The following is a 16,043-nucleotide window of genomic DNA, read 5'->3' on the forward strand; positions in this document are numbered from 1 at the left end:
ATGTCCAGTTAGCACTGATGTAGAATGAAATTTAAACCTTTGTTTAAGTGCATTACAGTGGTGCATCTGTGTGTTTCTTATCATTGCCTGCAAATCCCATTATGCCAGGACTCCTCATCTAAGCACTAATTTGAGCAGGCTTTTTAATTTCACTCTATCAGTGCTGTTTGTTTTTTGTTTTTGGTGATGACCAAAAAAAAACATGCAACATTTGTGCTGGCCTATTAGATTAATACATTATGTAAAGGGAAACAGAATAATGAGCTAATCACTCTTCCTTGTTAGAGCATTAAATCATGCACAAGGTCAGGCAAAATAAATCTTAAGCAGCACAGTGGCTGTGCCCTCTGAGAGCATTTTAGGGACCGTGGGATGGCCTTGCACTCTCTACTTCGCTTTTACGTTCTCCCTCATCTCCTAAGAGTCACGCTAGTGGAGGTGACGGCAAGGTCTTGGATAAGGTTGGGTTTTGGAAGTGTGTCTCCCCTGCTGAAAGGAGTCCTCCCCAAAGAAGCCAGGCTCTTCACAGGCCAGCACGCAACCACTATGGCGTGAGGGCTGTTCTTCATCTCTACAGTATAATTGCGGTTTGGCTAAGGGCAGTAGCCTGGAAAGGTTAGCCCTTATGTCACGGGCTTACACGCAAGTGTGGCCACCCTCGCTTGGCCCAATTTGAGGAGGGTGTGTCTTCTGACCACCTCCGACGCACCCACTTTGAAAAGGATATAGACCGTAAGTGTACTTTTGCGAGATGCTTTGTCTTCGTCTGTGTGAAATTCTAACGCTGCAGTGGGTGCTGTCCTTTAAAGGGGTAGAGAAAATGGCATTGCACCTGATTCTTTGGTTGCTTTTGTCTGACCTTGCCATAGTCCGGAGGCATCCGTCAGCCCTTTTGCTAATGATAATGTGTTTAAAATAAAAAGACAACCAACACTCACGGACAAACACTGAGCTGATTCACTCTGTGGCTTTTAAGAGACCAATTTATCATCATCCTACATCAACAAGTAAGAGAAAGGGAGGGAGGGAGTGCACTGATGTGTGTGCATACGCGCACGTGTTTAAAGACATTCCATGCCATGAATCATAGCCAGAAACGTCAGCCACCTCTCGAGCTTGGCCACTTCCCATGGTGCGGGAATGCTGCGATGTCGGACCATGAAAGTGTGGCGGTCAGTGCAGACCATCACTCTGTGTCTGGCCCTCCACGATGACCAGGCTGTCACCTGGCTGTGAATCCGCTCACATCGATGGATGAATGCAACAGCGTGTTGACACAGGCGAGGAGTCTTCACAGGAGGACAGGACTGCGTCCATAAGACAGAGCGGCCCCAGGGTCATACGATGTATATTGATGCCTGCTCAACACAGAGATGGACGCATGGAGGGGAGACCTAACTGTAGATCATTCCCTGTATATGCTGGCATGCTGTTCACCTCGTAAATGGATGTTAATAAGAAGGGACTGTGGAAGGCATCATTGACAGCTGTACAGGGATAAGCCGGTGATGGATGGCATGACATTACCAATCGAAATTTCCACTCTTAACATGTGGAAATCAGCCCTGAGTAGCATAATGTTCACTTTTGCTTTGTCTGTGAAATCTGCCACATCAGGTGCCAATGACGCAAAAGTACATGGTCACAACTGCCAAAATATGCATAGAAATACTTGTGTTTCTATGTGTGTGCATGATATATAAATATACATATAAATATAAATACACACACTCACACACACACACACACACACACACACACACACATATTTTTCTGATTATCTTAAAACATTGGAGAGGAGAAGGAGTCATTAGCAGGCAGCTGAGCACGTTCAGGTGTGCTGGCAGAGGTTCAGCGTTTCTCACTGTAAACAATGTACACATCAGTTGGCATCTCTATGGCGAAGGGCTATGCTGAAGGGCATTGGTGAAGGGCTATGGTGAACAGTTTTGGTGAAGGGCTTTGGTGAAGGGCTTTGGTGAAGGGCTTTGGTGAAGGGTTTTGGTGAAGGGCTATGGTGAAGGGCTATGGTGAAGGGCTATGCTGAAGGGCTTTGGTGAAGGGTTTTGGTGAAGGGCTATGGTGAATGGTTTTGGTGAAGGGCTATGGTGAATGGTTTTGGTGAAGGGCTATGGTGAACAGTTTTGGTGAAGGGCTTTGGTGAAGGGCTTTGGTGAAGGGCTTTGGTGAAGGGTTTTGGTGAAGGGCTATGGTGAAGGGTTTTGGTGAAGGGCTATGGTGAAGGGTTTTGGTGAAGGGCTATGGTGAAGGGCTATGCTGAAGGGCTTTGGTGAAGGGTTTTGGTGAAGGGCTATGGTGAAGGGCTATGCTGAAGGGCTTTGGTGAATGGTTTTGGTGAAGGGCTATGGTGAATGGTTTTGGTGAAGGGCTATGGTGAACAGTTTTGGTGAAGGGCTATGGTGAAGGCATTTGGTGAAGGCATTTGGTGAAGGGCTATGGTGAAGGGCTATGGTGAAGGGCTATGGTGAATGGTTTTGGTGAAGGGCTATGGTGAACAGTTTTGGTGAAGGGCTATGGTGAAGGCATTTGGTGAAGGCATTTGGTGAAGGGCTATGGTGAAGGGCTATGGTGAAGGGCTATGGTGAAGGGCTAAGGTGAAGGGCTAAGGTGAAGGGCCCTCCTGACTCACCGCGCTGATGCCAAGCAATGGCCCGAGTGGTCTAGACAGCTCAATTAGGACACTAATCAGTTTGGACAGGGAGTTAGCAGTGTGATCGAGAGGCCACCCTACGAGTATTGCTCCCTGACTGTGGGTTAGGGCTCATAATATACTATACACACACACACACACACACCCTTATCACCATTATACACATATACACACACATGCACTTCTGTTTCTGTAATATGCTGGGAATAGACTTTATCTTAGCTATGAGCCTCTGTGGATTCCTTGTTGTTTTGCCTTTAGCTGGAAGAGGTGGGAAGCATGACATGGTACTGTATTTCCTCGAGCACTGTAGTGATCATTAGTAGATAGTGCCATATCTTATATTGCCATAAGAAAGCCACAAGGTGTTATATATATTTACTATATGTACATACGGTATATTTCTATTTTGAACTGGAATGACTCACAGTGGTGAATATTTGCATTCTGAGCTTCTGTTTTTGTTTGTATTGGCTGCTACCTGCTCCTCCAAATCTGTGTGACAGAAGCAGGTTGTCAGGCTGCATTCTGGCCAAGCAGCAAGATTTATTGCTATTCATGGGTTCTGGAGACATTCTCCGACTCACTTCAGAAGTATTCTTTAAGTTTTGGAAGGAGATTACTCTTGGACAAGTCAGGACAGCAGCTGCTGCCACACTGTCATTCAGATGGCTCAAAAACTGGAATAGGTGAGAGGTATATACATCCTGTGAGTCAGAGTTGATAACGTTCATACCGATTGTATTCAAATCCCTACAATTTGAATACCAAATTTTGGTTTGCCATATACCTGCCGGTAAAGAAGTGTCCTTAAAGTACGAGGCTTGTGACTAGATCACATGACTGCGGAGCACATCGAGGCAACACCCTCCCCCCATTCCTCAGCCATGGGAGGCTTCTCGTTTCAGATCACTTCACAGAGCGCTTGCTTCTCTGGCTTGCGGTGGCCATTCTAATTATGCTTCTCTGTCTAATCTAAAAATCTGGTTTTAAGGAGGTTTGGAATTCTCACTATTTTTTATTTATTTTTTTGATCAACATTCATAAAATGATGGATGAAAATAGGAAAACCTCTATGTTGTTTACCGAGGAAAACTATCTCTAGCTATCCATACTAAGTGTCAATTTTGAGGTGTTATTGTGGAATGAGTTTAGAAATTAGGAAGTTTCAAATAGTCAAAACTAATTTTCAAAGTCCAATCTAATTGCATCAAGCTTTACCCACAGCACAGAATGTGTTTACCACCTCTTGCTTTGTTGGGTAAAATGGTTCAAGGGGATAAAGTTAACCGCTCTCTTAAGAGTGTGTGCATCTCTGCATGTCCACTGGAATAACCATCTGGCCTCTTAAATACATTTAAGGGAAACTGCTCGATGTGGAATTTCTTAAACAATTAGTAATACTGTGTTGGAGCTTGTGGAAAATATCAACATACAAAGTCAAATATTCCTTTATATATTTAGAGCACATTTTTTGTTGTTGTTGTTTGTTTTTTTGTTTTTTTTTTTACCAAATCTCCTGTTATATAATGGATCATTTGAAGCAGTCCATCTGTCACACACACAGCACATTAACAAAACCAGCTTCAGCATATGCGTTCAGAGAGTGATAAGATCATTATAGTGACTTGTATAAGCCTTGCTGTGTGATCACACATGCTCACATGCTGTGTGAACCTGCACTGCTTTTTCCTTCTGTGGTGCCACAAGAAGCCTCCTGCACATTATGATTTGAAGGGTTTCCACTGAGACCTAACCAGGGCTGGGGCAGGGCTCAGCATGGGAGAGGTTCTGGAATCTCTCCTCATTATTATGCTTTAGAAAGGAGAAACTCGCTGTGAGCCCATACATTATAGCCACTGCAGTTAATACACAGCTAGCGAGAGAGCTCATTAAGATTGATCATTCGGTGGCCGCCTGGGCTATACACGAACCCTCCGCTGCCTTCATTAATCACTCGCTTTTCAAGATAAGGTGCCGCGTCACCTGACAGGTCTGCACGGAGATGGCGTCTGGCAGCTCAGAAAGCAGCAAGCACTCTCTAATTCGCCTGGTGCTCCTGGCATGTCCACGACCTGTCACCCGCTGCATGCTCCTCCCCTCATCCCCCCATCTCTCGTTCCCCTCTCTCTGCTTCCTCTCTCATCCCTGCTTTCGTTTACCCACCCTTCTCAGTCCTGCTCTTTCTTCCGTAGTTCCAGCACCCCTTGCTCTTCCGAAGGCAGCCGTGTAAGTCAGTGATTTAATGACCTGTTTTCAGTGGAGAGCAGCAGCGATTAGGAGAGTTACAGGGGAAATTTGAAGCAAGACAGGATTAGCCTCTGGGGGATCGGAAAAAAAAAACAAAAAAACTTCAGATTGCTCATTTTTCCGTGGCTTCAGGACCCAGATGTAAAAAAAAAAAAAAAAAAAAAAGCCCATCTTCACACAGCGGAGCCTGCCAAATGACCACTCTTCAAATGGGCCCTGCGTTCTTCCATGGCAGGGCCCCCTTAAAAAGTTCCTACATGAACACTGATGCCCAGCCATCCTGTTTCTTCTCATTACGAGCGGGGGTAAGTGAATTGGGGTCAGAGAAAATTGATGCCAAATCAGTCTCTCTCACTCTTACTATGTTTTCCTTTTTTATCAAAGTGACATTCAAGGGGGGTTTTTTTGACAACAAAGGCAGCTCATTTGAATTTGTACCCAAGGGACATTTTTTATATCCAATCAAATTGCTTTTCTGGCTCTCCTGAGATTGATTGCAGTGTTAGAAAGCAGGGAAAAAGCACCTCTGAGTCTATTCTACCACCCACCCCCAGTCCCACCCCCACCCCTCAAACCCCCACAGGTGCCTTGGAAGTGGAGGCTGAGAGGAGTGGAAAGAGGGTGTGCTCGCCTGCCGCAGGAAGTTGTATCTTTTTCACATGAGAAGCCAGATCCACTCCCCCTTCTGTGTAAATCAGTTTCTGTGTTAAGTGGACTGAGGACTGAGCAGGAGTGAAACTGAAAGGAACATTTTTTGGGTGTGTGTGGGGGGGGGGGGGAATCTTTATACAGAAGAATTAATTGGAATTGATGTGTTTTACTGAAATGAAATAGGCAACAAGGCATTATCTGTGAGCCTCCCTGCTAAAATACCAGATTTTAAAGACAAATGTCAGTGACATGTACTTTTGCCTATGAATGAGAATGCGCACAATTAGGACGCGAGAAATGCAGTTTTGTAAACAGTAATGCAATGCAAGTGTGAGTGGCAGCACACAGCGAACATCTTCCCACCATGCAGGTAACCTTTACACTGACAGTGCTACATCACACTCACAGGTATAAAAGATGGACACAGCCTCAGTAAATCACACCAAATTAGAGGCCCAGCTATAACACATCTTTCATTTTTCAAACCCTTTTTTTTTCAAACAGCTTTCATCTTTTTCTTTTCTTCCTGACACTTTTCCTTCCTGAATTGGAATGGCAAGTCATTAGTCTGTCTCTGCAGTTTCCACATTGCAGGTAGCTCTTGTTTGATGTTTGGCAGGGGTGTAGAATGAAAAGCATGTGTTTTTGTAAATGCAAACATGCATCTGTAATCACAGGTGCTTGTGTGCAAAATTGCCGTGCATTATGTCCAGGTTGCAAGCTATTTATTTTATGGTGCTCCCTGTGCCATGAGCCATAACTTGCTGGCAGTCTCTTAAGCTTCACTTATACAGCACTGAGTAATTCTCCAAATAGGTTTGTTTCATGCTTCTTCCTATGTTTAAGTTGCTTCCCTACCTAGTAAAAAGAATAATGCTGAAGGGCCAATTTCAGAATCCAAAAGAGAATCAGATTTGAAAATACCTGATTCACTGTGTTTATACATTAAGAACAATCTGATCACACTATTGTATGTAGATGAATAATAAGATTTCACTTCCTATGGAGATTTATCCAAAAACACCTACATAGAATAGATGTTTGTTTCTTTCTTTGTTTGTTTCTTTATTTATTGTCTGTTATATCATTGTCTATATGGATATAATTTGGCAATGCAGAGCAGAAAAAATATGAGTTCTTCATCATATTTATGGCTGAAGAATTTTAACTCAGCACACAGTGTTTGTAAAAACCGACTTTATGGTGTGTAATGGTATATGAAATGGCATGTGTCCAACTAATCTGTATGCCGGTGCAATCTGAAGACGTATTGCCTAAGAAATTAAATTAAAACTCATGTATTAAGTTGACAGAGAAAAAGCAGAGGCAGACTGAACCCCAGATGGTGGGGTTCTTTAAGGTTTTCAGGAGCTAGTAAGACCCTGGCCAAGTTCAGTGAGATTGATGAAATCCTGCTAGGCTTTTACATTACTTCACACATCCACGCTACATTCGTAGACACAGCTAGTGGTATACAAACCCTTATGAACACTGGTTAAAATGATTAATGAATACCGGCTTAGATGATTGTCATCTTTACATCACAAATCTGGCCCGTTTTGAGAAATTATAGTTTGCTGCCCCTACCAAACAATTAAAAGATTCATATAATTGTATTTTATATAATAATGTTTTAAATATATTTTCAATTATATTTTATTGTTTGTTACAGATATATTGTTTGTTTATTGTTTGAATATATGCATGACTTTGTCTTGCAATGGAGCCTATTTACATGTAATTTAAGCAAATGAGAGCATGTTCATTAATGACATGCATATACATTCAAATGCTTTATTTGGGGGTGGCCCTGTAGAACATCCTATCAATTTTGAATTAGTGGTTTCTTATAAATTCATTCACGTTATTTCAGGTATTTAATTATTTTTATTATGCAGGTAGAACGGTGCCTATTTGTTCATTCATGATAAGGGCGTGTTTATGTCTGTTAATCTATGCAGGGGAACTCCTGCATTAATAAATGTGAGTAAATTATAGTCGCCAGACTGATTTAATACATGAGACAACATGAAGCCATGTGTAATTGTAGAACTCTTAAATTAAGCTCTGTCCTCTAGCTCCCTATTTAATCAGTGTCGTAGTATGCTTCATGTCCACATGATAAGCCTACGATTATTTCCATCAGTGATGTACTGACCACTTGGGTAAGCACTCTTGATTGCATGTGTTTATCCAAGCTTAAACTACAGCAGGCTGTGCAAAAAGTGGGATAGAGTGCTATAAAGCATAGGTATGGTTACTTTCATATTTAAATCATTCAGCTCTAGTCCAGAGGTACCTACAATAAGCGTCTGATTATGGAATAATCAAGTGCCTTGATGCTTACATTAATGATAATTTAAATAACAAGAACAAAATAATAATAAGAATACTAACAACAACAATAATAATAATCAAATAACAACAATAGCAATAATAATAGAATTCGGCACCTTTTACATCACCTCTCAAGAAATAAATAATTATAAATAAACACAAAAATAACATTAAGCAGTTAATTAAAAGCTGTTTTGGCCTAGAACTCTCAAAACAATGGACTGTGACTTACAAGCACTATAGTGATCGAATCCAGTTTAGCCTGCAGTCTCTTTGTAAGATATGAAATATGGCTAAATAATGTACCATTACAGCATCCAGTTGCGCTATTGTTTAAAAATTTTTTGCCTATGTGGCTTTGGAAACACTGCACAGTTTCTCAGTGTTATTAATAACTAGGACTATTAAAATGAATCAGAACTAACCTAGAGGGTATGAAGCTCAGCAGATTGTGGACCATGCACATCAAAATGACGGATTGGCTGCTGCCAAGGTAACATGATGGATCTTTCATGGGGCTCCTTGCACTTCTCATGCTACGTAGGCGTTCATTCCACCTACGTGTTTGTGTGTGTGTGTGTGTGTGTGTGTGTGTGTGTGCACGCATGCGCACACGTGAATGTATGTAGAAGTGTGTGTATGCATTTCATGTGCTGTGAGGCTGTAAGAATCCAGTGGGGGGTGAAACTGTGCTGTGCTTTGGGCTCGTCCTATTGGAAAGAAGCACAAAGAAGCCGTGGGGCACCATCTCTCATATGAAGCAAAGGCCTTTGGCTTACCTCCTCAGTAATCCATAAACGCTGTGGAGACGCTCTCCATGGCGATGAGTGGAGAGACCACTCTGTTTCCCAAACTAAAGAAGATAGTCCCATTCTGGATTAGCAGGTGCATCAGTAGTTTATTTGTGCTAGGAATGCACAGACTGACTAAGACTCCATTCAGGAATCTCTTGATATTTCAACCTGCTGGATAAAGGAGGACAGTAGCACTAAAATAATTCTCAAACACGTGTTTGCACTGTTGGCAGATTTTTATATATGAAAATGTATTTTACCTTTAATTTAAAGGTGTGTAAAACCTTACATAGAATAACATGCAGCATTCCTGGTAAACATCCTTTTATATTTCAAAAACTGTTTGTCTGTAAAACTTGATGTTGCGAATCCCCACCTCTTCCTCTATCCACCTTTAAGTTGGAATTGTTGCATTGTTGGCATTGCAGGCCTTTAGACAAGGCCTGTAATGCCAGCCCAGTAGTAAAGCCAACGCCTACACCACCCTGTAAAACTGACTCCACCTCTTCACGACTGCGGGAAATATTCTACTGTATTGTCCTGGTGACTGAGTCGAGCACAGCTTGACTGCCATTTTTAAAAATGTGATCTCACCAAAAATACATCTAAAAACAGATAAATGCAAAAAAAAGAGTTTGTTTCCTTAAACGCCAATCACTTGTATTCTGTGACATAAGCTAGATATAATTGTTTCAGCTATTTCAGGCAGGTGAACGTGAATCAAAACCCTGCTCATGTCTGGTGCATGTAAAGAAAGGGCTTTGAAAGGTAGCGTAAGATAGAATGCTTGGTTTTGTTGAAATGTCGGTTTGCATGTACAGTAACAGCTCCTGCACTGGGTTCTACAGTTACCTTGTATCACAGGATGAATGGATATTAGATCTGCACATTTTTTAACTCTGAAATCCATTCAGAAAAATAATAATTTTTGGAGATTTTCTCTAGCTCCTGAATTGTGATGCAAGGTAACAGTTGTTAAGGTTTTTGACTCATTTATATGACTCATGTACCCTGTATCATACATTACTCAGAGTTTTCATAACAAAAGATATCTTGGTTTGCTTTAGCAATCTGACAAAACAAAATGTTAGATTATTTCAAAGTAAATGTTTTATTTCATAATTAGTTGTGATAAATTTTAATTATTTTTTTCTCAAATTTGAAAGATAATCTATTACACTACTGCTAAGACATCCACTGTAATTTAAAACTACTTTATTGTAATCTAAAAATACTTTACTAAAACCCATTTACTAATAGAGTAATGCTTACAAACACTTTTATTACCATAAATTTTAAAATGCATGTCAATGAAAAAGCTAGGGTTCATTTTGTTTAAACAATATTGAGATATAGATGATACAATAATATTTACAATATTATACATTTACAATAATATTTATTTTTTAATTTTTTGGAAATATTTTAGTTTATTGTTTTCATTCTGTTCATTTATAAGAATCATATATTTGCTATATATTAAATTAAATCTGTGTTTGTCTCGTCACGATGCAAATGCAGATTTTATTGAAATATTAGTGATTTAACATTATTTACCAATGTATTTAAATATTTAATTACTATTACTATTATTACTATTCTTATTAAATAATATTTGGCTTTAAAATCATTATTGTTGTTGTATTTCTATTATACATACCAGGAATATTTATAGAAAACCTGCTCTACATTATTTAGATAAAAATAATATTCTAGGCACATTTTGAATTTATAGTCCTCATTTATAGTGTTGTGCTGTGTTGTAATGATAAGTTGTTTGTGCTTCCATCATATTTATTGTGAGTTAATTAACTTTGGCAGAAAATTTGTTTGTTGAGTGTGTCAAAACCCTGAAATAGCCACTAAAACTGTATAATCAAATGATATTTAGAAAGCTAATGGTCTAGTTTGGTCATGTTTATCCATAAGAGTTCTGCACATTTTCCAAAACCTTAGATTGGCACTTTCAAATTTAGAAAAGTGCAATTGTATACACTATTCCAAAAACCACACGAGCAACTACTGGAATTATCAAGATTATCTATTATTTTGTTGCATAATCAAACAAGCAAAAAATGTTTTTCTCCACTTAATCTTTAAACTCTTAAAATCAATTAAAATTTATAAGCTTTTTTACTTAATAAAATTATATATATATATATATATATATCTCTGTGTGTGTGTGTGTGTGTGTGTGTGTGTGTGTGTGTGTGTGTGTGACTTGTGTCTGATAAATATTTAAATATTTAAATTTGATCTGCAGCTGTTTTCAAATCATGCACTCTTCAAATTATGAAAATCTCACAGATTTTCATAATAATTTCAGTTTTATCTTTGCTCTTCACCTTTCTCTTGAAATTGTCCATTTAAGCCGTAGATATCATTCCAGTAGTGCTTGGTATGTGTCCACTCCGTGTCAGAGTGAAGGACAGTGCATCCGCCACCGGGACTTTCACATGTTGCGCTAGTGGTGACCACTTCCTTACAGGGCCTTGACCCACTGTGCGGTTTGCTTCTCTCCGCCCTTGCCAGAACGTCCAGCAACTTTGCGGGAGTGTCATTGTTTGGCGACAACTACAGTTCCTCCCCTCTCTCTCGGGCTGTCGCTTTCTTATTGAGGCTGATGGTGAATTGGGTGTCTAGTGCTACACGAGACTAGAGGTGAAAGCCATGTCGGTCACAGACACACAATGCCTGCTCCAATTACAATGGCACACATACTTGCAAACCGGTGCAATCTGATAATCGGTGGTTGAACGAATTCGAATGGATGGGTGTTTGCATCAAGTTTAAGATGTCAAGGTGGCAGAGGGCTAAAGTAGCTTAGTGTTAACTTGCTGCATTCACAATGCCTTGAGCGAGAACATATTAGCCAGTTTGATAGGCCGTCATTACAGTTCAGATAAGATAACTGTCACATATATAAAAGAGAATTTTAAGGTAGTGTGGGTTTAAAAACAAAAGCTTATTGGTGACCAGATGTATTGGAAGACCACAATGTTTGGAACTGACAGTATCTCAAACAATAAAATGTCAAGTAGTGCAAACCACTCAAAACTGAAATGGTGTTCAGTTGGCACCGCACAACGTTGTTTGCGGTTGCATTCATAGGTGGCCCTGAATACTCTCTAATCTTTCCTCTCTTACTGAAGTGGCCACTTTAGCTCAGCTTGTCATTATCAATCACTGTTGTCTGCACGGCAAGAGCTGGCGCAGTTGCTCATTTCTGTGATGTGTTTACAACTCAATGCCATTATGTGGGTATCCTTGGTCAGATTCAGCTCACAGCCAGTGTACAGTTTTCGTGCACCCCTTTCTGTTCTTCTGGCTGTGGGTTGCAAGGGAATCACAACTCTCAGAGGATCCTCCAGGCTGCTCTTTCCTTGTGTCTTTCACTAATTTGAAAATGATATCCAGTAGAGCATTTGCTTGCATTCCATCTATGCCATTTCAATTACCGACAGGATGATGAGGTGCAATTATTCACCTGTTCATAAGAATATGAATATGAAACTGAATACACATTGAATACACCAGATTTTATTGTGCACAATTCAGTAAGTTATCATTAATTACTTTAAATTTAATGCCATTAATTTATGTTCCCTATGTTCATCAGGACTGTAATTATGTAGTAGAAATGTCATTAATTTGACAGTTAACTCTTCAGGTAGACACCAGTTGGTCTGCAATGCAGATAGTTCATTTATGCTTCATACAAAAGCATATACATATTTAAGTGTATACAAAAAATTAACATTGAAACTATTTTTAAAAACATTGACTCTACGGTCATTGCCTATTTTTGTTAGTTATTACCTAGTATCTATTATCAGATAGCATCTACTTTTTTATTTTAATGATTGTTTTACAGGGGTAGACGGGTTTTGTTACACACTATAGAAGGCTTATGCACTGTAAATCAATAGCTAATGTTACTAATATATGCTATAATCAAGCACAGTAATTTAAACTATGCATATCAACCCTAATCTAAGGATCACCTTTGCAAATATAATTGACAAAATCTTGTAAATCTTTGTATCAAAATATTTTTTAGAAATGTTGAAAACAAATGTGTCAGTACAATAAATTAAAATTAAGTAACCCTTAGCTCAATTTCATAGACAGAATTAAAACTTAAAAATACATGGTGGATTTGTAGAGTATAGGCAACCTCCACCCCTTACAAACAAAAAAACATCTCCTCATCTTTTAGCTTAATATAGCACATGATGGTTGTGCACTTTTCAGATGGACGTTTTCAAGGAGTTGACTAAACGATTGTATTTATGATGGTGTAATATTCATTTGCTGGTAATTTAATTGTTATTATTTTTGTAACAGCCCCAGTAAAGTGCTCAGGCCAGGCTCATAAGATGAAGTGTTGGGTGGTGGTGGGGGGTATTTCCAAGATGATTATAGTGTAGTCAGACGAGAGTGCTCCTCTGTCACTAGCTGTTGACCTTAGCCTGCCTGCTTCTATTAGTTAGATAGGGAGGCTCGCACAGCTTCAGTAAAATGCTCAGGAACTACTTTCTCTTTGGCCACTTTAGCCACTCTTTTATCCTGTTCTTTAATTACATGACTATACTGTACATTTTCAGTGGATTTCTTTGGCATTAGCTTAGAAGCATGTGGTTATTCTACTTATTACTTTTACAATATTACTTAAGATTACTCAGCATCTTATATTTGAGGACATTTTTGAGAATGCTTCCTGAATTGTACTGTTCTTTATGTAGTTGCTTGCATTGTTTTGTGTATGTCATTTTCTGATCCTGCTTTAGATGAGTTCAGTAGAAAATTAATAAATCACCTTTGCTAAGAATAGATTTTGCATGTTATGTTCAGCACAATATCATAATAAAATATTATGTTTTTCAGTTCCAGCGAATGTGTATGGATATGTTTAATACTGATTGTGTAATTATACCTAGTTATAATTAAACATAAATTTGTAACAGCTTATGTCAAAACTATAAATTGATGGCAATTATTATTCCAGTTATTTTTACATTTGGTATTTCACTTTACTTGTGAAGCCATTGTAATGTGGCGTTTACTTATTAGCCAAATAAAATATGTGGACTTTTTTAGATGCAGAGGGTAAATGTCACTGTTTATTGTTTGTGGACAGACTGGGGATTGGTAGGAATGCATTACTTCAGTTTTATGTAAAGTGTTGATTAAATAAGAACATATTTATTCATTACAGCATTGTTGTGGTGTTGCAGACCCATCCTCAATATGGATTTGTTTTTTATTCCAAGGAGGTTTATATAATAAAAAAATATTTTTTGTATTATTTAGATATCTTAGGAACACACTGTTTGATCATTATGCAGCCTGCACATGACTTGGATCTGGAAGTGTATTTTAAATGCTTGACTCGAGCTCCAAAACGTTCATTTCTTAGCTTGTGTCGGTCAACCAGTTGTGAATCTCCTGCTGATTCTGAATGTCAGCTCTATGCACTGTGAACATTCAAGGGTATTCCTAACCTTTTCAAAAGCTATTTCCCCCAACTAGCTTCCACATGGTGGTTTCTTTTTATTTGCACATACATTATATTTGCATGACTGAAGTGTTGTCTGTTTATATTTAGTTATGTCTAATGTGCTATGCATTTTTTTCCCCTTTCCACTTGGAGATTTTGATATATGGTGATTTTTAATATATGGTGAATTATTGATTTGTTGACTATGTCAACATTTTTCTTTTGCCTTAACTCAATTTTTTTTGTTACATTTCTTCTATCGATTTCTAAAGAAAACCGCATTCTAAAACAGTGTTTGGCATTGTCTGTTTTTTTTTTTTTCTTTGTTCTACAGAGATGTTGAAGGAGCTGAACCAGCAGCGCAGAGAGAAAGAGTTTACAGACCTGAAAATTATAGTTGAAGGCAAAGAATTTGAAGTCCACCAAAATGTTCTAGCTTCCTGCAGCTTGTATTTCAAGGACCTGGTGAAAAGGTTTGCTTTCCTTCTTCCCACCAGCCATTGATGCGATCCTCTTTTCATCGGGTGCATTTGTGTTTTATTTCCCTTCCCCCATCTCTGTTGCAGGTTGTGCGAAGAGTTTTGGTGCCTATCGCGGGGCCAGCAGCCATTCTTTCTCTCATTCAAGTGAATGTAACATAAAATGGGAAAAAGGTCCACCTTTACCTTTTACACCCCCCCCCCCCCCCCCATTTCAGAGTGAATTGTGTTCCATAGAGCAGAAACTGTTCCATGACTGAGGGATCTTTACATATATAAATATTTATATATCTAAAAAACACAAATCAAACGAATGATATACTCACAATATGGATTTTCCATAAGAATATCATATTGTTCATTTGTCCACTGTAAGCAGTCTGTCTGTCATGTGGCTACGAGATGAGATTTGTCACCCATTTTATCAGTAAGTGTACACTGCATATAGAGCATAAAGAAGAAGTGTCCCATTCATATGGTAAATATTCGTGCTCGGTGCATTGACTAGCAGCAAAGCACCGAGAGTTACAAACAAAAGGGAGAACGGAGCTTATTTCCTGTTTGCTGAATCATTACCTTTACAGGTCAAAGCCATCTACTGTATTTTACTGCTGAGGAGCTGAATTTTGTTTATTGCCTCATCCATATTGCACCCTTCTAGTCCTGTCGCCAGCTCCCTCCATTTCTGTGATTACTCAGTCATTTTATTTCCCTGGCACTGTGGTCGCTAGTATTGAGCATGATAACAGCCTAATAAGGCAGTGCTTTGTGTGTGTGTGTGTGTGTGTGTGTGTGTGTGTGTGTGTGTGTGTGTGTGTGTGGGAGCTACGTGGCCGGCCTGGTTGCGGAAGCTGGCGTGCATGTTTGCATGAATGCATGTTGCACCATATCCTCCCCGCTGCGTGTTAATGCAAACGTCCCTTGCTTCGTTTGACAGATCGTGTGGTGCGTCCCTGCTTGTATCCCTTCCACCAGGTGTTTTTAGTTTTACAATTTATGTAGACAGTTGAACTGATGGGCATGTCCCCTTTGTTATATCCATTGTTGAGTATGTAAATGTGTTTAGTCTTTCCCCTTATTGAAATGTCCCGTTGTTCGGTGAAGGATTCTGTGGCTAGGAGCCAGCTGGCCCAGGGTGCAGGCAGGGCAAGGACCTCAGCGTTCCCAGGTGGCCGAGCCAAGGCCAAACTGCTCCCTGCTTTGGCTGCTCCTTGCCGGAGCCAGGGAGCAGCTAGCAGCTAACGATGAGCACTAGCTTTTCAGATACGCAGACAGCCAACGGATTTCCCCAAGCAGTCTGCCCATGCCTCTGTGCTACTGGCAAATATTTTATTACGGTGACCTTGTGGTTCTGATGGTTG

General features: G+C 39.6%; 1 protein-coding gene across 4 annotated transcripts in view; it reads left to right on the top strand.

Annotated features, from left to right (window-relative positions):
* The window catches only part of klhl29 (kelch like family member 29), a 136,170-nt gene that overhangs the window by 71,700 nt on the left and 48,427 nt on the right, over positions 1 to 16,043 (top strand). For all 4 annotated transcript variants that reach the window (XM_035524689.2, XM_026997772.3, XM_081717934.1 and 1 more), the window contains one exon: positions 14,538 to 14,676. In XM_035524689.2, the coding sequence (XP_035380582.1) occupies positions 14,538 to 14,676 (139 nt within the window). The remainder of the gene's footprint in view (positions 1 to 14,537; positions 14,677 to 16,043) is intronic.

This window comes from Electrophorus electricus, chromosome 7, assembly GCF_041902795.1.
Source record: "Electrophorus electricus isolate QZ-2024a chromosome 7, ASM4190279v1, whole genome shotgun sequence".
NCBI lineage: Eukaryota > Metazoa > Chordata > Actinopteri > Gymnotiformes > Gymnotidae > Electrophorus > Electrophorus electricus.